Here is a 25,555-nt window from a genome sequence, read left to right as displayed (position 1 = left end):
ATGTCCTGGTTTGGTAGGCCCAAATGCCAACTTAAGCAAAACAAACACAAAAGAATAATGAATACATCTAAATGAAGATTCTAATGTTTAACACTCACTAATCCCTTGTATTAGTATTTTCCTAGCTTTTAGCGATATTTAAAGCAATAAAACTCACCATTCGGTCCAAACGGGAACGCAAACGTCACAAAAGCAACATAAATCATGCAATATCCTATTATCACATGTACTATTATTAATAGGCGTACCAGTTAGTTATTTGGGTTATTCTGCCATGCAAATAGCAATGTCCCGCGTGTAATTTGTGTTTACTAAAAGTGCAAATGGTTGATTAATAGAACACTGCAAATAGTTAATTCAAATTATAATATAAGTTGGTTAAGTGATTAGTATTTCATGCAAAATAGAGGTATACAAAATGTTGCTTTACCTGCTCCATCAATCCCCTCCTTTGGTGATTTTTACACCACAAATTCCCTTAATTTTGTTTATAAAATTTGCAATAGAAATGAATTCATTTCTCTAAGTTTTGTTAGGTCACATAATTGTTTCTCCTGTCTCTTCCCCTCTTGTCTTTTTATACATTTTCTCTTTCCATTCTTCTAATTCTACCTCTTCCATTTCTCCTTTTCTTTATTTTCTTTCTTTCACACTTTTCTTAGTAGCTTCTCTTTCTATGTTTTTGTAATTTTCTCCTCTTACTACATAAGCACCCTTACTACAGAAGCACCCTAATCTCAGAATTAATTCTAAAAATATTACAAATGTTATTGGAATTAAAATCTTACCAATAAAAGTACTACCTAATTTTAGTAAAAAGTCCTTAATAGTAGAAAACCCTTTTCCAATCTTTTCCCAAACACCTTCCACCTCCAGCGGAAAAATTTCCTCTTGTACATCAGTTATATTAATGTTGAGCATTCAGCATTCCACATCACCATGGGTCGCATGGCAACCTTTTCTGTGTTTACCAATAAAAATCCTCCAGCAGTGCTTGTTGACAAGCGATCCACTACCGTTGATGATTTTCTAATTTTATGTGCATTCAGAGATATTCCAAGTGCTGGTATCAGTGCTCCAAAAATATCTCCTACAATTTCTGCCCAAGATTCTCTCCTTCTACGTGTTAGTTGTCTACCTATCTCATGTGCACCATCTTTTCCCCTTCCCACATGAAATATCTTTGGGAAAACCAGGCCTAGGTAACGTGCCATACCAATGGTCAGGTAATCGATAATAAGCTTTGTTCTCGCAGATAAAATATAATCCAGGGAATACCGGATCATTTCCTCCTTTAAATCCCCATCCACCCATGATTCTAGAAGTATCATGGCAGTCACTTGCACCTATAAAGTAGATATCATACACAGTTTGTCTAAAGCCATAGCTGGGCTAGTTTCACCTTTCAAATGTTTTTCTCTTTCAACATCCCAGACTGTCTTTTCTTCTTTCCTCTTGGGTATCTTCTTTTTCAACTTTATTCTCCTTTCTTCTACCATTTCTAGAAAAGTCTTTTCTTCCTTCTTCAAACTACAAGTAAGATTATTTCTAAATACTGATTCTAAAGTTAATTCTCTAGTTTCTAGAAAAAATGCACAGAATACTGTACTATGTTTTACTCTATTTAATTCAGGAACTGCACGTACTTGTGCAAAAATGTTATCTACATCAGAAAAATAATATTCTAGTTTCCCTGTTTTTGTAAAACAAACTTGCTGATACACTACATGTTCCATATGTCACTGGAAGGTGATGGTACGTCACTCCCTCACTCTGATGCAGGCAACTGCATGCATACATAGCCATCTCTCACATCCATAGTTTTTACATATTCATACAATAATTTTGAAAAAACAATGTTAGAAAAATCAGTTATGGATCTATCTTTATGCAAGTTCTATCTATTCCTCTAGTTGGATTAATATCATGAATCTTCTCTATCCGTTCTATTTTCAGCATGACCTTCTATTGCCTCAAGTGTTACTTTAAATGATACTATTAAAGCTAACGCACTCCACTGAAGCATTAATAATCCTGTGCAACAGCAACACAACTTGCATCATCTTCGAAGGAACACATGTAGATTTTCTACTTTCTGTGTTTGCTATTTCAGAAAATGATCAGTGTCTTTTGACTTGGCCTCGTCCACTTCACAACTAGTTGTGTCTAAACCCAAGGCTCTAAGCACCTACTTGGTTCTTTTCGGTTATGTCTTTTTATTCGGAATTTTCACATTTTCTCTTCTGGAGCACTTTTGTCTCTTTAGTTTGGCATTTGATCGTCTTTCACTTGATTCTCACAATTTTGATTCAGGATTTCCGATTCTTCGTCGTCCTCAACCACTTCCGGTATAGTCACCCCCTAGATCTCCTTGGCTGTCTGCTTCCTCTGGTACTTCAGGAAGTGCCACATACGACCATTCTGGTGACTTATACTTCTAGTTAGGCTTTCTAGTCCGTTTGTTTTCCTCTGATGGTGTCTGTTCAACGTCTTTTGACTTCTCTTGGCTAGACGCCTCATTCACTTGTTCAGCTCTGGATGATTTTACTCGTCTCAATCTGTATCTCAATCTCAGGGGTGTGAAATTTAATAAAATATGTACTTGTCCATGGGGCAGGTTGTTTCATAAATCTACTTGTCCTGTAACAAAATACACTTGTCCCTTTTGTGCCATGTAAAGTGGCGACAAATTACGGCAGCAATCTCATTATGCAAGAGTTCTGATAAAGCCTCTCTAATTATGCCAGGGCTTGTACCATAGTAGGGTTTGAATACTAGCAATTCCCTTACGTTGCTGCGTTTCTGCAGGTCTACATACTGGGGCTGAAGGTAGTGGTAAGCAATAGTTCAAGGGTTGGAATGCCCTTTGAGTCTGTGCAAACCTACTAACTGGCATGCTTTTTAGGAGGGGTGGCTGGTGACATTTGAAAGAGGTGGGGGCGTAAAATGATTGGCATACTGCACCGTTGTGAGCGAGCGTAGCGAGCGAGCCCGAACCACCATAAGGGGTATGCATTTTGTTATCCAATGCACGCACCCAACAAGCAGGTATTTCAGTACCTCCAGTAATAGTGTGCTTTCCCACCCAGGGAAAACATGGTTGTTCAAAGAGCGAGGAGGCAACAAAAGAAGGGCTTCACTAGCAAACACTAATGTGGCGCTAATGTGTTTAGGTGTGAATAAATCAATATGGCCACCTTGCTTTAGTTAGTTATTTCTCATATTTTGAATGTTTTGTTTCTCTCTACCCTGAGGCTGCGCTTAGAAATTGAAAAATGTCAGCAAAAGTCTACGTTTCCAGCAAGTGTTTTTCTTTTTTGGATCCATTTCACAAGGAAGCAAATAAACGAAAGGAGGAAAGAGATGGTAATACCTGTTTCTTGAAGTCTCTACTACATGAGGAGGAGCGAGACAGAGGGAAGAGGGGGAACAAAGGAGGGGGGAGGCAGCTGCCAGCAGCGGGAGAACTGGACTCAAGCAGTGACTTACGACGACAGACAGCGCTATAAAAGACTTGTGTTGAGCGTAGCGTCCAATACCTACTTCAAAATGAACAGCACCATGCTAGACTCAGACTAGTACTGGTCACAACGGAGGAGCACACTGCCACATAACAAGAGACATATAATGTTCAGAATAGTAATATAAACAGAAATGTGTGTGAAGTCAGACTGATTTTTATAATATCATGCCAGTTTTACGTGCACTTATAGAAATACTTACCAACACATGGATGGCCCCGTAGCGCTTTGGGAATCCAGGCACCCTTTGCTGTTTTGGCATTCATGGCGACCAGAGCACAGGAAGGTGACATGTAGCTTACCGACTAATGTGGGTGAGATTGCTCCTGGAGCTAACTGCTGGCATCAATGTGTGCCCTACGAGTCACAGGTTCCAAACACTGCAGGGCCGACTCAAACATTCAGCCAGTTGTGGGTCTGCAGAAGGAACAGCTGCCACTTCGGTAATGGTAACACCAGTCATTACCAACGGTGAAAAACTCATCTGGCAAGCGCTGTATAAAATAAAAGGTAGCTTGCAACTTCATAGCACCTATTGTTTACAGCATTTAATATATGTAGGTAAGATTCTTCAATGTGGTGTGCACGCTTCACACGAGCCTATGCATGAACTCGGTGTACCTTACGTTCCCTTCAAGGGAGGGTCACGAAGAGAATATGGCCTGTGAATAGATCAGGTGTAGTCCTTGTAGCGTGTACCACCGTTCATCCCAATGTTAACAATATTGTCTCTCGGCCCCTCGTCGCACTCTGCCGTGGGGGCCATTATGTTGCGTTACGGCAGTGGACATGGTGTGTTTGGTACACCACCTGCTTAGATAAAATGTCGGGTGAGCCCTGCAGTCTCAGCGGCTAGTTGCCCCGACGTGTGTCCTTGAGTCTTGACAGAGCACATCTCACAATCGATTTAACATCTATAGCGCCTACTGAGACCTAATGCCCATTGCTTATATCATTAAACTAAAGCAGGTCGCCCGGGCCGAGGGAGAATAAAATTAAAATGAAAACAAAAATTTACCTGACCCGACCGCCTCTGCTCCTGGTCCGCGTTGGCGCCTTCAAACAGGAACACGGTTCAAACAGGAACACGGAACAGGAACACCACGTCAGCACACTGGAGTGGCAACCCCTCAGCCAATCTTGGCGCTGCTGCAGCGACAGGATTGGCTGAGGACACCGCTTGCGCTTCGCCCGCCGCCTGCCCATTAGGAGACCGAGGGGCTCCTAATGGGCATGCGCAAGGCAGTGAAAACACAAGTACGCATGACTGGGCTCGGGCTAAATATGAGCTCACCATGCCCACTCATGCGCACTTGTGCTGCCTTTCCCTGGCTTGTCTGACAATGCATGTCAGTCAACATTACGCCGGACCGCCCATGGTCCGACGTCCTGCTGACTGACATGCATTGTCAGTTCTCCCTCGGCGTCTCTGAACTTAAGTAAACTAAGTTCAGAGACGCCGAGGGAGCTGCGGGCGCGGGCGGGGTATGCAACGCCCCCACGCCCCAATGGACGCACCGTGCCTGCTTTTAAGGGTTTTCACCAACTCTTTTCTAGTCTTTTCCCATACTGAAAGGTTGGAAATTTACTCCTGGCAGTGGCAGACGTAAAACTTCTCCAGGGTTGGGGAAAAAAGTGGTTGGAGGAAAAGTGAACTTGAAACATTCAGATTTTCACATGAGCAAATCTACACATGCACATTTGCTCATGCTAAAATGCAGTTCACAAATATTTTCTAGGAGTACTATTTCTTGGCCTACTTCTGTAAATTCTTGTGAATTCACGGAGACTGTATATATGCACTTAATGCAAGGATATGTACCATGGATGCACTTTTGAGACTTTCTTTAATAATTGGGCCTCTAATTAGGCCTGGGGTTAACCATGACCTTTTGTGTTTAGTAAAATTATGTCTGTCTCTCCTTCTCTCGGTCGATCAGCTGGCTTCACTATGAATGACCGTATTCTGCTCTATTACAAGGAGCATATTGGCACACAAAGTAGTTTTGTTCAGTGCCTGGAACTGCTGTGGCAATGTGTGCTTTTTGAGAACAAGAACAGTTTTTTTTGCTTTTGCCAATGCTTGTTAAAATGGCTAGTGCCCTGCAGCTCCCACACAGATAAGGTTTTACAAAAACCATGCCTAAACAAGTTTCGCATTGACAAAACCAAAAGCCTGACCACCAATTTCAGACCAACTGGCTTTGCCAATGCTTGTTTATTTTTGTTTCCCACAATCCTATTTTAACCCCTTCAGTGCCCATGACGAGATGGTCTCGTCATGGGCCGCGGTTGCGCTGTGCCCATGACGAGACCATCTCGTCATGAACCCCGCCCGCTAATGAAACGCCCGGCACAGGGCGTGGAAAGGGCGGGGCACTGAAGAGGTTAACTGATTTTTCCATTATGAATATTTTTGGTAAATACAAGCAAACATCAACATGTTACTAAATGATGCTGCAAAGATATGGTACCTAAAATCTTACAGCAGTTAAGCAAAATATTTGTTTCCTACTTGCATTTGTTTGTGAACATTTTGTTTTGAAAGGCAAAGAATCATCACTGTTGCTTTCAAGCTTCTGCAAATATTTGCATATAATCAGAGCATTATACAAAGCCTCATATTACTAAACTTTGAAAACGTGTGTACACGTTTATACTGGAACCACTGTCCGTAGTGCAGGCAGAGCTGACCGCATTTACTTTTAGTGCTCACCCTAATAATAAAGGCTTTGCATTAATGAACCATAAATACAAGTTTGAACAGTGTTAGCACATGGACATACATATTACCTTAACTGTAGACAATGCCCTTCCTTGATCCATAATGTGGTACTGTAAACTGGCAGCTAAAGGGTTTGTACTGTAGGGGTTTGGGCCTACTTGTCCCAAGGACAAAATAGACATTAAAACTTGTTGCCCTTGACCCCAAACAATATGTCCCAGGCGTCGGGCTATAGGAATTCCACATCCCTGCAATCTTTATCTTGTTTGGCCAGACTTCTTCCTTTGCTGACCTTTTCAACTTGCTTCCTTTTTCACTTTTCCGTTCTCCATGCTCTTTTTCTTAGAACTCGACCTTCTGGTACTTAATCACTGTCCTCAGATTCAGTTCCACCTTAACTCTTACTTTCAGTAGTCTTTCTTTCCTCCAGTTCCTTTTTCTTATCTACTTCTGTCCCTCCTTGTGTTTCTTCCACACAATCTTCCTGCTGACTAACTGTCCCTTCTACCTGGATGTATGGTTTCCCTACACCTCCTCGGGGATCTTCAGCAACAATCTTTCCCGCTCTCTCTGTATCTGGTACCTCACCAGCTAACTCTCTGATTTGAGGTGGAATTTCTCTCGTTTGTTCATGCGGAGCTTTTTTATCAAGAATTTCTTTGACCGTCTCTTCACTGTTTTTGTTTACACTCTTATGTACTTGTACTGGTTCAGTGTCTGACTCTGAGCTAGTGTCAGAAATTTGCAATCTCCTTCTTAATGGTAGATTCTCTGGTGCTATAACTGGACTCTGTTCTGAAACCTCCCCCACCCCTTTCAGGAGTTGGTCTTGCTTTTGTTTCTTCTGTATCTGACCCAGAACTGGTTTCAGGTTCTTCAAAGTATTATTCTTCTGTTATCCACTGGATTTGGAATTCGCAAGGTATGGCTAGTATGAATCTAATTCTTCACTCCTGCACATTTCACAGCTGTCGTCGTGGTCCGGATTACCTGACGTGGTTTACCCCACCTTGGGACCAGACCATTTCTTCTTCTATGCACTTTTATTCTTACCCAGTCACCTGGGCTCAGATCATGAGCTGGCTTCTTTTCAAGAGTGGCTGCATCCGATCCAACCTGATGAAACACAGAATGAACGAAATCCGCCAACCCCTTGCAATAATCCAACACCAAGTCATCAGATATAGGTAATAGCTTGTTGACCGGAAGCTTGTTGACAGGAATGAGAACATGTCTCATTGCCCTCCCCATCACTATCTCATGGGGACTCAAACCAGTATTACTATCAGGAATAGATCTAATAGTCATGAGTACTAGAGGCAAGACATCAGGCCATTTCAAACCTATGGCTAAACACATTTTCCCCAATCTGTTTTTAATGGTGCCATTTACTTGTTCCACAACAACTGAAGCCTCTGGGCGATAGGCACAATGCAGTTTCTGTTATACATTCAATGCTTCACAAATCAGTTTCATGATTTCATTATGAAAATGTTTTCCTCTATCTGATTCGATCGTGACTGGAAAACCAAATCTGGGAATAAACTCTCTCAATAGTAGCTTTGCTACTGTAATTCCATCGCTTCTTGTTTGGTATGCTTCCACCCATTGAGAAAACAAACTACCACTAGAACATACCTCAACCTATTGCAGGGGGTCATTTCAATGAAGTCAATCTGCATTCTTGTGAAAGGCCCTCCTTCTCGTCCCATCGTTCCTAGACTTACCACGGTTTTTCTGCCGGGATTGTATTGCTGACATATAAGGCTCTCCATGCCACTGGAATCTAGCTATCCTGGTTGAAGAGGGGTGAAACCCCGAAACTGGTCCTAGGATGCTTGTTTCCAGTCCAGGGAGGACCTTGCCTGGCAGTTCGGGCTGGGCTGTTCCCATTGGGCACAGGGTCAAGACTGATTTGCATATGGCTGGGTCCAAACTGGAATGGGATGGTGAGCAAAAAAACAATGGATTTAGGCACAGATCTCTGTACTGGGGTGAATGTATGACATTGTTCTGCATTCTGTCCATCAATTGTTATTTTTGCATATAAAGCATCTTTGACAAAGGCTTTCAGCTACAAGTCTGAAATTTGCATTATACCATGTCTGTTTGAAAAGTCTGATCATAGCATCTCTTCCTACATGTGCTTGTCCATGATACATCCGTGCCATGGTAGAAACCATGCTATCAGGCATGACTGGTCTTCCATCCCGATAAACCCACACATGATCTGTCTCCCGTGGTGCACAGCCTGCTTTTACCCACTGTCTTCTTTCCTCATCTCCGGCTTCTTCTTGTAACTGCCTCACTTCTTCCCATGTATTCAGTTAGTAAACAGCAAGGGACATGAATTCATTTCTTTTTCACTTCCTCTATTGACTGGAATCTTGTTTCGTGCACAATACTGTGCCATGTCATTTGCAAAGTCATTTCCCGCTGAAATGTAATCAGCAGCCTTCAAATGTGCAGCACATTTTACTACTGCTAATTGCTTAGGCAGCTGTATCACCTCAAGCAACTTCCCAACTACTTCAGCATTCCTTACAGGAGTTCCACTCGCTGTCAAAAACCCTCTTTGGGACCAAATCTGTCCAAAGTCTTGCACCACACCAAAGCCATACTAACTATCGGTTATCACAGTCACTCTCAGATTCTTTCCCAACTTGCATGCTCTTGTTAATGCAAAAAGTTCAGCAACCTGGGCTGATTTCACTCCTTTCAGACAAGATGCTTCCAGTACAGCCGCTACCGTACATACTGCGTACGCTGCACTCAAAATTCCCTCGTCCGTTCTCAGGCATGATCCATCCACAAACATCACATAGTCACTTTCTGTCAAAGGTACATCTTTTATATCCGGACGTGGCTTGATACAAAAATCAAGCACTTCCAAACAGTCATGATCCACATCATCCCGGACTTCCACATTTTCAGCATCAGGTAACAGTGTTGAAGAGTTTACCTTCAGACATCTCACAAGGCTCACATTTGTTGCACCTAATATGACTTTCTCATATTTAGTTAGACTGTGTCATAAACTGGGTGCGGCTCGTAGTTATAAGGATCGCCACATCATGAGGCACAAACACTCTCACAGGATATCCCATCACAATTCCTTCACTCTGTTCCAGACTCTTACAAGTTGCTGCTACAGCTTTCAAACAACCAGGCAATGCCACAGCTACAGGGTCTAACATAGCTGAAAAATATGCAATTGGTCTTCTCAATTTTCCATGTTTCTGTATTAGTACAGAAAGTGCACATCCATTTCTTTCGCTGCAATAGATTTAAAATTCTTTCTCATAGTCTGGCATGCCAAGAGCTAGGGCTTCACACAAACCATCTCTCAATTGTTTAAAAGCCTTCAACGCTTCTCTTTTTTTAATTCAATGGGGTCTTTCACTCTTTATTAAGCGTACTAGAGGTTTTGCAGTCAATGAGCAATTACTAATCCACTGATGGCAATATCCAACCATTCCAAGAAACATTCACACCTCTCTGTGAGTCATTGGGGGTCTCATTCCTTTTATTATTCTGATTCTATCTGCAGTTACTTTTCTTAGCCCTTTTTCAATTTTATGGCCTAAATATTGTACTTACTTTTGACAGAATTGTAATTTTGATGGGGATTCTTTAAGTCCTCTATACAAGCTTCTTGAGTTCTCGATGCCACAAGTAGGTAATCGATATATTGGACCAGTACCGAACTTTTGGGCATTTTAAATCTTCTAGGGACTTTTTCAGGATCTGATTAAATATCGAGGGACTCTCTGTATACCCCTGTGGAATTCTGCACCATGCCAAAGTACGTTCGCCAAACCGAAACGCAAAAAACTGTTGGCTGTCAGGGTGCAAAGGAATGGAAAAGAAAGCATGACACAAATCAATCACTATGTACCATTCTGCATCATGAGGAATCTGATATAAGTTCACAGAGGGTTTGGTACAATGGGACAGCATGATACGATTTTATTTACTTTTCTCAGGTCTTGTACTATCCTGAAAGTTCCGTTAGGCTTTTTCAGACCCATAATTGATGAGTTACATGAACTGCTCATTATTTCCCTCAAAATACCTTGTTCAACCATTCTGTCTATTATAGGAGTAACTCCTGCAATTATCTCTGGTGTCAATTTGTATTGTGGGATATTTGGGTAACTTACTACTTTTACTGAAATTTTTACGGGATCTAAATTTTTCATGAATCCACATCTTCTCCCGTGAAATCCCATACCTCCGTTTTCACTGTTTTCTTCAATTCTTGAGGCAATTCCTCGGGGTCAAATACAGCTAATGCCTCAGTAATTTCAGGTTCCATGTTAGCTATAGTCATTTTGTACAGTACATCCTCGTCAGGAGTCTCAAAAGCTATTCCATCAGGAGTACAGAAAATTGTGCATTTCATTTTGCACAGCAAGTCTCTCCCTAACAAATTTACAGGGCTTGTATCGCACACGACAAAACGGTGCATTTTGGAAAATTTCCCTATTTTGACCTTATCTGGTTCAGTAAGATACGTTTTTATCTGTCTGAGTGCTCCAACTACTTGGATTGTTTCATCCGAGAGAGAAAGATTTTTTACGTCAGCCTACCTAACAGTTGAACGAGTAGCATCAGTATCTAGTAGGAAAGTAATGTTTTCATAATTTATCTTTCCATCCACAAAAGGGCCTGTGTGGTCTACTTCCAGAGTTGCGCCAAGTACGCACTCTTCTTCCTCTCCTCGGCACCATCGATAACTTTCTTCTGACTCACTCTCATCGCGTTGTAGCCAATACTGCGAAACAGCACTAGTGCGCGACAGCTTAGTTACCGGTTCTTCGTTGTACAATCCTGTCTCATTACTGTATCTCTGAGGATTTACGCTCTGTGGAAAAGGTGGTTTTGGCACCTGACACTGTTGGGCAACAACCTGCTACTGTCGCTGCGGTTGACAACTCTCCTCATTCTGCACCTGTGGATTTAATGATTCATTATCGCCATTAGCACTTAGGGGAAATTTACAATCGGTCTCCCAATGCCCTATCCTGCCGCAGTTACGACATGGCCGCTTCTTCTATATTAATCTGTCCTTTTCCTTTCCCAATATTGGGCATTTGTTTCATGCTCATGCCATTTGTCTGTTCAATCAGTTGGGCTTCCCGTCTTTCTGCCACTTTTACTTGAGCCCACATGGCCTTTTCTTTTAACTTGCGCTGCGTGGCTTCAATCTCATCCCTAAAATATTTTGAATGTCTCAGTACTTAATCTATCTTTTTATTTTGCCAATCCACTGTATTCATTTCACTTACTTCAGGACGCAACCCATACACAAATAGATATACAAAATGACTCCAATCTTTCTCGCTCAAATTTTCATCTCTACTGTATTGTTTAAAAGCCAATAATCTTTCATAATAGGCATGTACAGATTCTTTTACTTCTTGGTGAGTTCTATCAATCTCTACCCAATCAGTTTCTTTAGGAGGCACTTTATTTATTTTTCAGGAAGGTAACTACCTGTTCATATTTTCTCATTACTTCTGGATCAGGTGCACCTGCTTTTGGATCCCTAGGGTATTATTGAGTAGGCCAATCTATTGTAATTTTACATTCTGCCCATAGATCTGCTGGCACAATTATGTTGAATAAACTGTTCAAATCAATCCACTCAACCGGCTTCTCGCGCAAACGGGGAAAGTCATTTGTAAATGATAAAATGTCTTGTCTCGTCCAGGGGACATGCACATAGCCTCCTCCTGGAATCTCCCTCATGGGACATTCAGTTACCACCTTTTCTTTTTCTCTAACTGGGAAAGCTGCAAACTTTTTATCTGCTGCATCGTCCCGTTTTCGAAACCACCTACTTTTCCATTTATCTAAATCGCCCCATTTTCTCAGCAAAACAATTGGCTCTTTAATTTGAGGTATTCTTCCTGCTGTATTTAAATTCTCAATGTCCTTTTCAGCAAAGTCTACTCTGTATGGTTTTTGTAATGATTTTATTTTTTCAAAGTCGATACCCATTTCACTTGCTGCTACTTCCAACTTTTCATGTAAATTTCTTGCTCTCCATGTTATACTTTTACATTGAAACCTTAGTCCTTCATCCTGATGTGCTTTTAATTTTTCGGTGGGAATAGTCCCTACTGTTAATTCTTCTAAAACTATTTTTAATTTTGCCACATCTAAAGGTCGAGGCTCAGCATCTTTTTGCTGTAAGCTCCTTAACCATTCACTTAGTTCTTCTGATGTAGGACCTACAGGATTTGGTTCATTTCATGTTTGTTCTAAACTCTTTTGTGTCCCTGGTACGGATTCTGTCGTCATTGCTTTATTTACTAGGCTCTGATTCACTGTCAAATTTTTTAGAGTACTTAATCCAGAAGTTCCTGCAACTTGTCCCCACGGATTTTCTCTTGAATCTTTCTTTTCCATTTCGATTTGTTTTTTGCTATTGTAAGGGATCATTAGACAATGTTACCTGTCTTTCTGCTTATCAAAAATAGGCATTACAGGTCCTATTGTTACAGGAACAGTTACAGCTTCCATATTTTTAGTCCATTCCCTAATCTTTTCAGTTAGTTCTAAAGTAGTTCTGGCTAATTCAGCTGAATTCTCATTTGTCATTTTACCAGGTTGTGTATTTTCTGATTCTCTAAAGATATTATTTCTCCCTACTTCAGGAGGCATTGACTCAAATTTTATATATTGTGGTCTCTTTTACTGGGGCACTTGGTGTCAATAACGTGGGATTTGGTTGATACGGGGGAGGATTCTTATAAAACATGTCCTCAAGTACATCATCATCCGACTCGTGCACACCATACTTGTAGCCTTCTGATCCTGTATTATTTTTCTTCTCTATACATTTTCTACTATTGGTCTCTTCAGCATTTCTCATAGGGAACATCCCATCAGCCATATTTGCACTTCGCCATCTCCTCATTCTGTCATCCTGATTCTCTTGTCCACACGGTCTACCAAACATGTATTTATACCTTCCGCCACCCCGCTGTCTTTCTCTTTCATACATCTCATCTTCCCATTCTGTCAATGCTTCAAACTGAGTAGGTCCAGATCTCGGTTCTAATCTCATCATTCTTCCTCTTAAATCCCTTACTATCGCTAAATTGAATGAACCATGTTCTGGAAATGCTAAAACTCAATCTTTTGTATACTTTACCCAATTGTCTAGCCAAATACATGTATGATACCCATACTTCGCAACCATGAAAGATGCGGGCGATTTCGGTGGAGGAAGCAACTGTCCCTCTCTAGTCCCAATCGGTTTATGCTTTTTGAATAAGTTCTTAATCTTCCCAAACCAGGACTTTTTCTCCTTTTCTGGTGGATCGTAATACATCATTTTCTCTCCTTTAGTATTGCTAGATTTCTTCTACGACTATTCTGTTGTCTTATCCAATCGTAGCATGACTCACACTAACGCACCAATCCGGAGCGTCTACGTCACCCTGTCACTTCTCCACTCCTAGCACGGCGTTCACTAACGCGCCAATCCGGAGCGTCTATGTCTCTTAAAGGCTGGCCAATCCCAGCGCGGTCTTTTCTGATGTCAGCTTTTTTCGCTACTCCTGCTGACCCCTCCTTTACAAAATTTATCAGCAAACTTTCTCTTACGCTTTCTTTTACTCAAATCTGTTAGTAACGACCTAAAAACACCACCATTGTCTGTTTCGCTAAACAAAGGAATAGTTTTGACCTTTCTTACAAGATTTCCGTCTTTCCCGAGAACAGCGCTTACCTCTGCCCTACTACGGAATTATTACATTCACCGATTAAAGTAGCACTTCCCTCTACCTTACCCTTCTAGCAAGCATTAGCTAACCGTTTCTCTGGAAATAAAACACCTGTTGGAGACTACACTGCTCCTGAGAATCAAGACCAGGGTTTCACAATTAAGCCGAATGCTATTTCATTTATACACATTCATACGGAAAATGTAGTTCAGTCACCCAATCTTGTCTTTCCCGAGAGTGATGAGCGTAATTAGAGCTCACAGTGGACTCCTGTTACTTAAGACCAAAAGTTCACAGGTGACCTTCGCTATCCATACACCTTTCACACAGAAATGTCCCTAACGATAACACACGACTGTTACCAATTTGAACCCAGACAATGCGTCGTGCGACTCCAATTGTCACACGTTTTTCCCCGTGTACCTACAGGGCAACAAACAATACACCATGTTACTTCACTTGCCACAGGGCATCCGACTTCCTACATCCCAGAAGTCTTCAAAACATAGAACACAACGCGACTCAACATAAAATGTTAGAACATAAATCCATACTCATCCAAACATCCGCAATCAAGAATCGGAAATCAAATCCATAAGCAATAATCACCAAACCAATGCAATAAAACCATCAATCTGCTACCAGAAAAACTGACCCAGTGCAAGACTAGGGGGGGGGGGGGAAGGGGGCAACATTTACAGATCCTCCCTGCGTCAGACCCGTCGTCACTACCTCATTCACACACTCATTCATTGGTGGGACCCATAACACCAGCATTCATACGTTTCACTCACGAGTCTGCACACAGGAGGGATGATGTTGCGCTGGACATGTGGGGTGGTACCTTATTACCTATAGGGAAGAAAAGTTATTTACAGAATATACATTTGCATCACCTCCTATAGGATCCTAACCTTAACATCAAGGCACTCCACCACTTGGTCGACGGACCAATTAGTTGGACTGGTTGATGGTGATTTAGAACCAGCTAAAACACATTTTAAGCTTCAGAATCCTATAATCTCTAATTGGAAAAATCACAAACTCGAAATCACTAATCAAAATTTTATTTATCTAAATCTTGTTTGCAATTATATAATTAGCATTTTTGGTCAAGTTGAAATTTAGTCAAACACACAAATCGCATGACATTTTTATATTTACCTATTCTTGCTATTGGGGCTTTTTCTAATTCAATTGGCTCTGCATAAACCGAATTGCTCTGCTCAATTGTCCCAATAAGCAGGCCCAAGATTCAGAGTCCGTAAAAGTTCTCTGCTCAGCACGTCACAGTCCCAAACCTCTCCAAAGGACCAAGAATCGTGCAAGCATCTAGCTCGTCTGTCATCGCCTGTGGGGTCGGTAGGGGTGTGCGGGATAAAGAAGATGAATCTGACTCCTCCCTAGTCTACTACCCTTTTTATAATAATATTTGGGATAACATGAAACATTCTTTTACCAATACTGCAGTCTGATTGGTCATTGAAGGGAATTTTAACATCGTCGAATTTTCTCAGTTTTGGTTCCCAAAGAAAGGTTAAGTTACTTTCTCGGTCCTGGACGTGTCCATGATGCAATGTATTCTCTTCTGGTTGTGGATAATCATTGTTCGAGTATTGGTTTTTACTAATTGAAGTTTGGCAGTCCTCCATGTTCCTATCCTTGACCAGGAACGCTGTGCTCTGACTTGAGGTTGCCTGGAGGTCTACGGAGCCATCCGCGTCTGGGCAGTAGACATCGCGCTCACCAGACGGTGGCCACATCTGAACTCCATTTTGGATGTCCTGGTTTGGTAGGCCCAAATGCCAACTTAAGCAAAACAAACACAAAAGAATAATTAATACACCGAAATGAAGAGTCTAATGTTAAACCCTCACTAATCCCTTTATGTAGTAGTATTTTCCTAGCTGTTAGCGACATTTAAAGCAATAAAACTCACCATTCGGTCCAAACGGGAATGCAAATGTCACAAAAGCAACATAAATCATGCAATATTCTATTATCACACGTACTATTATTAATTGGCGTACCACAGTATGCTATTTGCATGGCAGAATAACCCAAATAACTGTCCCGCGTGTAATTTGTGTTTTACTAAAAGTGCAAATGGTTGATTAATATAACACTGCAAATAGTTAATTCAAGTTGGTTGTGATTAGTTTTTCATGCAAAATAGAGGAGGTATACAAAATTTTGCTTTACCTGCTCCATCACCTTTGCCACTAGACCCGAAATGGCTTCTATTGATTCGAGGTGACGCCGCCTGGTCCAGATACGTAGGACTATGGTTGGCTCTGTCGGCGGTAGTGGTAAAGCGCAATATAGCAAGGAATTGGGGGGGGGGGGGGGTGGTGAGGGGCGTGCCCTCACCCCCGCAGGTGGAGGAGTGGAAACGGGATCTTGATTGTTGCCAGAGGGCCAAGGAAACAGTGTATAAAAGTAGGGGCCGTGCCCAAAAATTTAAGTGTGGTCGCCATGGTGGAGGTATAGAGGGCTGGGAGTGGGAGACTAGCAACATGATGGGGGCAAGCACACCTGACAGCTCTATACTTGAATGTGTTGTCACAGATTCTCTGTGTTAGATAACTGATGTACTTCTGGCAATTGCTAATTTATGGCATGGTCTCTCGAGCTTTTTTAATAGAGTTAAAAAAATAATAATAAATGAATTTCCCTGTTGATATCAAAGACCCCAGTTGGGCTACAAAAATCAATGAATAGAGATCAATCTTTGTGATGCACGGGGCTTAGTTATTAATACCACAAAGACAAAGCTCATGGTTTTTAACCCCCACAAATGTTTTAGGAATTATTTTATAATGAATGGTACCCCCTTGGAGAGAGTCGAGAACTTTGAATATCTTGGCATACGACTCTCTGATAAAATGCACTGGAGGCCCCATATAGACAAAATACTTTTGAACCACAAACGCGTGACCGGGGCACTAAGCAAAGAACATCGCTCCTCGTATAGTAGGCCAGTTGCCCCGGTGCTTGTAGTTTATGACGCAAACGCAGTTAGCTCGGCTCTGTACGGAGCAGAGCTATGGGGGTTCGAAAATGTGGACGAAATTAGGTCTGAGCATACATTTTTGAAGGACTTGGTAATGCTCCCCGTAACACCCTATTAACACCTCTAAGGTATGACATGGGTAGGCGACCGTTTAGAGCAATTGCTAGGCTACGCCCACTTCTTTTTTGGGCTCGCTTAGGGCGTACTGATGAGCTTACCAATTATGCCGCAGCCCTAACGGAGGTAATGAATTTGGATGTGGACCATAGGGTCAAGCGGATAACTTATGTGAAGAAAACTATGATACAACTTGGCCTTAAAGAATCATGGTTACCCAAATTCCCCCTAGCAAGGTGGAACTTAAGCGTTATTATTGGGATTGGATTAACAGCCAAGAGCTCAGTAAGCCAACCATGGGGAGATTGACAGAGCATTTCTTTATGCTTAAGAAAACTAGAAGCTTAGAGCCCTACCTAGATGTGATCCAGGTCCCCCGAGCTAGGACTTTGTATATTCAGTTTAGGTTCGGCACGATGCCTGTTAATACCCTAGTTGCAGCGTGGCACGCAGCTGAGAACAAAACAGAGTTGCCCTTGCTGTGGAGCCCCGGTTGAGTGTGTTGCACATGTCCCGTTTGCCCTGCGTATAATAAAGCAAGGACCAAATGGTTAAAACCCATATGCAGTGGCATGGGCATCCGTGACCACCGGTTTGCTCTGCGCATTTTAAAGTCTGACCCCAGTGTTTTATTCTCAAGTTGAGTGGCCAAATATTTAGGTCAAGCTTGGTTAGTTAGAATGAAAGCCCTACGTGGCGTGACTTCAATTTAGGCAATTGTCTACAGCGGCAGTTAAAAAGCTGTGTTATATAATGTGCCAAATCCACAGATCACATTGGGTTGCTCCATACATTTTTGAATGCTGCTAATAATGGATATAGCACTAGCACTTTATGTACTGATTACTTAGATCGACTATGCCCCTATTATCTTTCCTTTTTCTTCTCTTATTATAACCATTGAGTACCTGGGGAGGAAGGGACTCTTAGTAAGCGACGTGTATATATGCTTTTTAGACTAATGTTTTTGTTGAAACTCGTTATAGGCTCTATTTTAAAAAGTTGCTAATAACGACATGCCAAGATTTTTTAAATGAACTTTTTATTTAACTATTTTCTTATTACTGAATATATACTGTCTTATTGTATAAATGTCAAATAATGCTTTTATGATGCATGCTGTCGAATAAAGCTATTTGAACTGAACATTAAACCTACGACATTGGAGTTGACGGAAGAGGAGCAAGGCTTACCTTACCACTGATATCTCCTGGGTAAATCTGTAGTGGTACAGTAGCAAATAGAGAATATGCAGCCTTATTTGATGGGGGGGGGGGGGGGGGGGGGGAACATGTGCTTAGTGCGAACTGCATTTGGGCAACTGGTTTTCATTTTTTTTTACGCTGGTGCTGTTTTGATTATCTTTTCAGTTTCTGGAGCAGAAATACGGCTTTTACCACTGCAAAGAGTGCAATATCCGCTGGGAGAGTGCATACGTGTGGTGTGTTCAGGGAACAAACAAGGTGAGTACTCTACCGTATGGCACTCTGATCATCAAGAAATATGCAGTAAACATTACCCATTGTATTTGTTTTTCACAGGTTTATTTCCGACAGTTCTGTAGAGCTTGTCAAAAGTCTTTCAATCCCTACCGTGTGGAGGATATTACTTGTCAAGTAAGTGTTTAGTAGTTTTTTTTTTTTCTGAGTAGTATAGAAAGTAACCTGCCTAGGACCGCTAGGGATAGTTGCAAAATGCATGTCCCTCTATTGCCATCATTGCTTTAAGAGCCTCAATAATAGTGCTCTGCTGTGACCAGTCTTATGATGCTTTGGCCTTCCTTGATTTAGGAAAAGAAGGCAAGCTTCCATCAAGGCAGTCCTGCCTGACTGTTGGTGACAATGTAGAACGTGCATGGGTTTATTTTTTATTTTTAAGGTCCTAAAATCTTTCCTGGCAATCTGCATGACTGAAGGTAAACCTCATCCTTTGCTCTGCTACAGGTGGGAAAAAAGTAGATTTGTTTGCAACTCTGCAGGCTTTTTCTTCGCAGTTTGGTATGGATTCAGGAGGTTTGGTTTAGATTAGAACTGGCTGTGACCTTTTTTTTTTTTTATATTATATGTTGCATTACAGATCAATTTTGCCTTTACACATTTCCATCTTGTTCATTAGATTTGCATAGAATGGCATAGTACAGTTTCAATGCTTGAAGTACTGGAAAGTCTTACTGGCTATCAAAGACATCCATTCTCCTGATGCTTAAGGGTCTTTGGGCTGAACCGCCTCACAATTAAGGGCCTGATTTAAAGGCAGGTGGGTAGTCTGTCACAAACGGGATGGATAGCCCATCTGCCTTATTTCAAGTGCATTAGGATTTTTTTAAATCTTTTTATTTATTGCATTTTTTAAACAATACAAAAGAAAAAACAAATGATAATAAAACTAAAATAGAGCAGATCACATATACTTTGAACAATGTCATCACAAAGTAACAGACACTGTAATGCAGTATGCACACAGGTGTAAAAGTCCCAATAGACAGCAACATATCCCACAACAAGCGTAGACTGAGCAGTGATCCAAAGAGGCATGTCCCAACTCCCGTAGGGCTCTGTCGACCAGAGAACCGCGACACCAACAAGACTGTACAGTATACAACAGATATATATTTTCGTCCTGTGCTGCATTGGTACATTGGCGTAACAGTTGGTACTGTCCAAATAGGCCCCAAAATCTTAAGGGTCTATTACAGGGTGGAAGCATTTAATTGTAAATTTCTGATTGAGTATTACAATATACCATATCTCTCTCCCATTCAGCCACTGTGGGTAGAGGCCCCCGCATCCATCTCATCGCTAGTCTACGTTTAGCCAAAAGCAAACCTATAGCACAAAGTTTACGAACACTTCTGCGCAGAGGTTTCGTGTATCCCAGCAACGCCAGTAGTGGGTCTGGCGCGAGTGTGAGACCCACAATATCATTTAACATCCTGAATATATGGGTCCAAAACTCCTTCCACCTGGCGTGGCAGTGCCCGCCAGTGGTGAAGTCGGCATTCGGCATGTCACAGCGCACAGCAGTAGTGCGCAAACCATATCTATGGAGGAGTTCTGGGGTGTAATGGACCCTATTTAAGAACTTAAAATGTGCCAGCCTATGTCTGCCATTCAGAGAAACCTTTTGAGTGGCCTCACGGCAGTAAAACCACATATCGTCCATAAGTGGACTCCCAATGTCAGCCTGCCAGGCCAGCCGAGCCTTGGTGTATGGGAGACCCTAGTCTGCATAGCTGAGGCGTATAGCTTGGAGACTAATTTAGCAGGAGACTGTGCACGCAACAGTATTGACAATAGCAGGATCTCCATGGGTTCGGCGAGCTCGCTGCCTAGCACCACCCGGAGAGCATGCAGAGTCCTAAAAAAGTGTAAGTGTGTTAGCGTAAAAGGGTTCGCCCTACCAGCCATCGCCTCATTCCAAGAGACCACACCGCCATTTTTAAAAAAATCTCCCATCTTAGACATGCCCAGATCATTCAATGCACAAAGTGTACCTCGCTCTGAGCTTAGGACAAACCATTGACACCGTTCTATGCGCATACAAGACAAATACAGTTGAGCTCCAGCAAACATTCCTAGAAGGATGTGCCCAGCATGCACCGTGGAGTTCACCGAGACAATAACCCCGCATCGTCTAATTGGTGCTTTAGTTAAGAACCTCTAATTGCTCAGGTGCGGCATCCACATTTTTTGGGAGATGGTGGAGATTCTGCGGGCCGTGAACCAAACTATGAGCATGCAAAGCCTGCACTATCCGGTAATAGTTCTAGATCAGGAGCGTCTAGGCCTCCCGCAGTATAGGGGAGCATGAGTGTATCCATCGCAACCCTTGGTGTCTTGTAATTAAGGAGCGCAATTCTTTAAACATATGCTGAGGTACGATAAGGATGTTAACGAAAAGAAAAAGATAACTGGGAAGGACCACCATTTTCAATAATGCGACTCTCCCCACCATCGCTCAGTTTGACCATAGCTTTGCCATAATTCACACAAATTACCTGATCTGCATCCGAATGGACTTGGACGCCCAGGTAGTGGACTGGATCGGAAGTCCCCTGGAGGGGGGAATCTAGCGGAGTGGGGATCGTGGCCGGCGTCAGTGGAAAAATTATGGATTTCTCCTAGCTGATCTTCAAGCCAGATAGTCCTTCGTATCTCAACACCTCAAATAATAGGGGGCAAGTGGATCTCTGATCTACAAAAGCATGTCCGCATATGCTGAAAATATTAAATTATAGTTAGGGAAGTGAAGGCCTCTGTGACCGTGATACTCCCGCAATGCTCTCAACAAGGGCTCAGCTTCCATAGCATATAGCAAAGGGAATAAAGGGTATCCCTGTCATGTACTACGCGGAATGTGAATGAAATCTGAAACCACGTCTCCAGAGCGGACCCTGGTAACCGGTGAGTTATAGAGCACCGACACTAATTGTAAGAAGACCTCTCCCACACTCACGCGGCATAGCACGGCTCGCAAAAAAGACCATTCAACTGAACCAACTGCCTTCTCTGCGTCTAAGAAGACCGCCGCAGCTTTGACCTCCGGTCGGACATACTGAAGGGCCCCAAACACCGTCTGACGATTGTACGAGACCGTATGGCCTGGGATAAACCCTGCCTGTTCAGGGCCTATCAACTGCAGCAGTAGTGGGGACAGACGGTTGGCCAGAATCTTAGCGGAAATGTTTGCGTCCACATTGAGCTGGGACAGCGGGTGAAAAGAAGAGCATTTACAGGGATCTTTATCCGGCTTCAATAAAGTGACAAACTGGGCCTTCCGCATGGAGGGCGGCATGAACCCGGTCTCACCTATCTCCTGAAACTGGGTAGCCAGGTGAGGGACTAGGAGGTCGCTAAAACCCCTGAAGGCCACTGTGAGACCATCCTGACCGGGGGCACTGCCCTCTCTCCTAGTTCAACGCTAAGCGTATTTCCGCATGTTCGATTGGGCGCATCAGAAATTCACAGTGCCAGTTTTGTAACCAAGGCAGCTCTATGTATTCCAGATAATGTAAAATATCTGCATTTCTAGGGGTGACCCAAGTGCTGTACAACTCTTAGTAATAGTTTCGGAATTGATTGGTTACGTCCACCGGCTCTGTCCACATACTACCCTCATCTATTACGGAGGTTACGCCACCTGTCTCCCGACTGCGTCGAGCCATCTCTGCGAGAACCGATCCTGGTTGGTCTGTTTCACCATAAAACCGAGCCGTGGCGTATTTGCCCATATGCTTGACTTCACGGTCTGCCTCTGAATTGAATTTGTCCATCGTGGACTTTAGAAGGTCCAGCAGTTGAGGAGTACCCCGTGCGCTAGTTCAGTTTTGAGTTGGGCTATACGAGATTCTAATAAGGCCAGCCTGCCTCTAATGGAGCTCAGAACACCCGCGTGCTTACTAATGGCAACTACCCTGATGAAGACCTTAAACAATTCCCACACCGTGGCAAAGGACTCTACAGAACCGATATTAACCGGAAAGAACTCAGATGGCATCATGCATTTCAGATTTGAAAACTGAATGCAGTAGTGAATATGGTGGGAACCGCCACAAAAAAAGGGGGAGGACCTCTCGGAGGAACTGTAATAGTAGAATGGGAGTGGTCGGAAAACGTTCGAGTGAGCACCCCTGAACCCTGGGCATTAGCGCTTGCGAGATGAACCAGTAGTCTATGCTCGTATGTATATCGGTATATTGTGGTGAGCCGAGTAATGCGTGATTCTGATGGATACATCTGCCAGTGTATTAGTCACCTTGTGAATATCCCCTGCGCCAGTAAATTCGGAAACTTTTGTAGCTCTCCACGCCGACGAGGGCGAAGTCACCGAAGCACGGCTTCGCTCGCGGCTCCACTGACGTCACTGGATCCATAAGAGGACCTCGTCGGCGTGATGACGTCCGTTCCCTTTTTTCCGCTTCCTGTTAAAGATGTCGACAAGAAGTCCGGATTCAAGCCGTGAAGGGAGTGCGGTAAGCACATGTCCATCACGGATCCGCACGAGGACTGTGTCTGATGCCTGTTGTCGGATCACGACATTGAGAGATGCTCTTGCTGTCGAAAGATGAGTTCTAAAGCCTTAAAAGAAAGAGCAGCCAAGTTGTTTATTAAAAGAAAGAGAAGAGAGGTCGTAGACGGTCGAGGTCTGCGTCGAAGTCGACGTTGGGGCATGCTTCGAAGTCCAAGAAGCACAAAAAGGAGACATGGTTCTTGACACCGTTCGGATAAAGAAGCGGCTCCGAGATCGACTACTCTGTCGTAAGGACTTTGTGTCTCCTGGTACATTCACTGGCTCCAGTTGAAGAAGATCCGGCTCCTGATGAGTCTGACTCCGCTGGCTCCACCGTCGGCGCCGATCGGCCCGAGTCCAGTTATGCCTCCGTCTGAGCCATATCCCCCCCCCCTCCCCCCCCTTTCCAGGCCCGGGTCAAGATCCATCGCATTATTTGAATGCGATGTATGAAGTCTTCGCTAGAGCGATGTACCCCTCTGGAGCACCTTCGGGTCCCATGGGTCCAATGGCCTTTAATCTGGGGGTCCCTCAGGCCTACGCTCAGGCTCCATTTATGCCTTTTTTCCCGGCGACGCCGTCTTGGAATTTCCCGGTGACTAGGACATCAACGCCACTTCAATCTTCTCCGGCTCCAGTTCGTCCTCGCTCGACTCTGGCTGCTCCTCCGGCTCCGTGTTCGACGCCGGCTCCGGCGGAGTCGGTTGCGGCGCTGCCGGTCCTGAGAATTAGGTCCATGCGTGAAGCTCAGTCCTGAAGAGCAAAGGTACCAAGTTGAGGAGATGGAAGAGGGTGAGCTCATGAAGTCTGATGACCTGTTTGAAGAGTTGAAAGAGGCTAGTGGCCTGGATTTATCGCCAGAGTGGGAGATTACTCCTCCAGCCGATACTCCCTCTAAAGATGTGGCTCCCTACCACATGGTTATTGGAAAAGCAGCAGAGCTTTTGGATTTACAGCTGCCAACTGCTAAATTCAAGCCAAACATCCTCACTGAGGATTTACATTCTCCCTCCACTGTGACAGAGCCCTTACTACCATTTAATGAGGCCATCACTGAGCCAGTCTTGGAGGTATGGCGAAAGCCCTTTTCAGCTCCTGCGGTCTCTAAAACTGTGGCTAGAAGGTACAGGGCGGCTCCAGGTGATCCGGACTTTCTTACTTCTCATCCTTCTCCGGAAAGTCTGGTGGTTCAGGCTGCTTGCTCAAAGAGGTCTTCAGGTGCCTTTCCTCAGGTCCCTAGTGACAGGGATGCTAAAAAACTTGACCAGTCAGCCAAGAAAGTTTTCTCCTCTGTCAGTATGGCCTTAAAGTCAACAAATGCCACCTGTCTCTTGGGCCGTTTATATCCATGCTCTCATGGATTCCGCTAAACTGGCCCCTAAGTTATCAGAGGAGGACAGGCAGAACTTTAACAAGGTGCTGTCAGACACTCAGGTGGCTGCGCGTCAGGTTATCCAGAGTGGCCTGGAATTATGGGCTCCTCTGTTGCCACAAGGAGTGCGTGGCTGAAATCGTCTGAGTTCTCCCCTGATGTGCAGGCAACGCTTCTGGACCTACCTTTTGAGTGTTCTGGGCTTTTTGGTAAAAAGGCTGATGCTGCATTGGAGAGATTTAAAGAAAGCAAAGCCACGGCCAAATCTCTGGGTCTGCAGACACAACCTAGGGGTTCTTTTAGGAGATACAGAGGCTTTCGTCCTTTCAGGCCTACAGGCAGCCCCAGCAACAGAAAACCCTGTATAAGAGCTACAGGGGCAGAATCGGAGGTCTTGCTCGAGGTTGGCAGCTCTCCTCCTCCTCCATCCACCACTGCAAAGCAGCCCTAGATCCACCATTCTGATCATGATCTAGATCATGTTGGTCCTGTGGGGGGCCGGCTTACCCATTTTCTACAAGATTGGGAATCGGTCACTTCAGACCTCTGGGTTTGTAGAGAATGGTTACGCCCTTCCCTTTCCCTCCGAATTACCCTCCTTGTCAAGGTACTTGCTTGGAGGACCGCCTTCTCCTGCAGGAGGAAGTCCTTATGTTAAAAAAAAAAAAAGGTGCGATAGAGGTGGTTCCGGAACAGGAGAGAGGTCGGGGATGCTGCACTCTGTATTTCCTAATTACGAAAAAGGATGGCAGGCTACGTCCAATTCTGGACCTCAGGATCTTGAACCTTTTTCTGAAGCAAGAGAAGTTCAAGATGCTCACCCTTGCGCAGGTTCTTCAAGCACTGCAACAAGAGGACTGGTGTCGATCGACTTGCAGGATGCGTATTTCCACATCCCCATCCTGAAGTCGCACAGGAAGTATCTCCGTTTTACGGTAGAGTCGCAACATTATCAGTTTGCGGTCCTTCTGTTTGGTCTTACTACTGCACCTCGAGTCTTCACCAAGGTGATGGCAGTGGTGGCAGCCCATCTCAGAAGATCGGGGATTCCAGTTTTTC

The 25,555-nt window shown here is 43.5% G+C and overlaps 1 protein-coding gene across 2 annotated transcripts in view; it reads left to right on the top strand.

The window, feature by feature from the left end:
* ZAR1 (zygote arrest 1) overlaps window positions 1-25,555 on the top strand; it is a 240,311-nt gene that overhangs the window by 68,657 nt on the left and 146,099 nt on the right. For both annotated transcript variants that reach the window (XM_085642138.1, XM_085642137.1), the window contains exons 2-3: window positions 18,486-18,578; window positions 18,657-18,731. In XM_085642138.1, coding sequence (XP_085498264.1) covers window positions 18,486-18,578; window positions 18,657-18,731 — 168 coding nt within the window. The remainder of the gene's footprint in view (window positions 1-18,485; window positions 18,579-18,656; window positions 18,732-25,555) is intronic.

The sequence above is a fragment of the Triturus cristatus genome, chromosome 2_2 (assembly GCF_964204655.1).
Source record: "Triturus cristatus chromosome 2_2, aTriCri1.1, whole genome shotgun sequence".
NCBI classification, from domain to species: Eukaryota; Metazoa; Chordata; class Amphibia; order Caudata; family Salamandridae; genus Triturus; species Triturus cristatus.
This window is presented reverse-complemented; position numbering and strand designations above follow the sequence as displayed.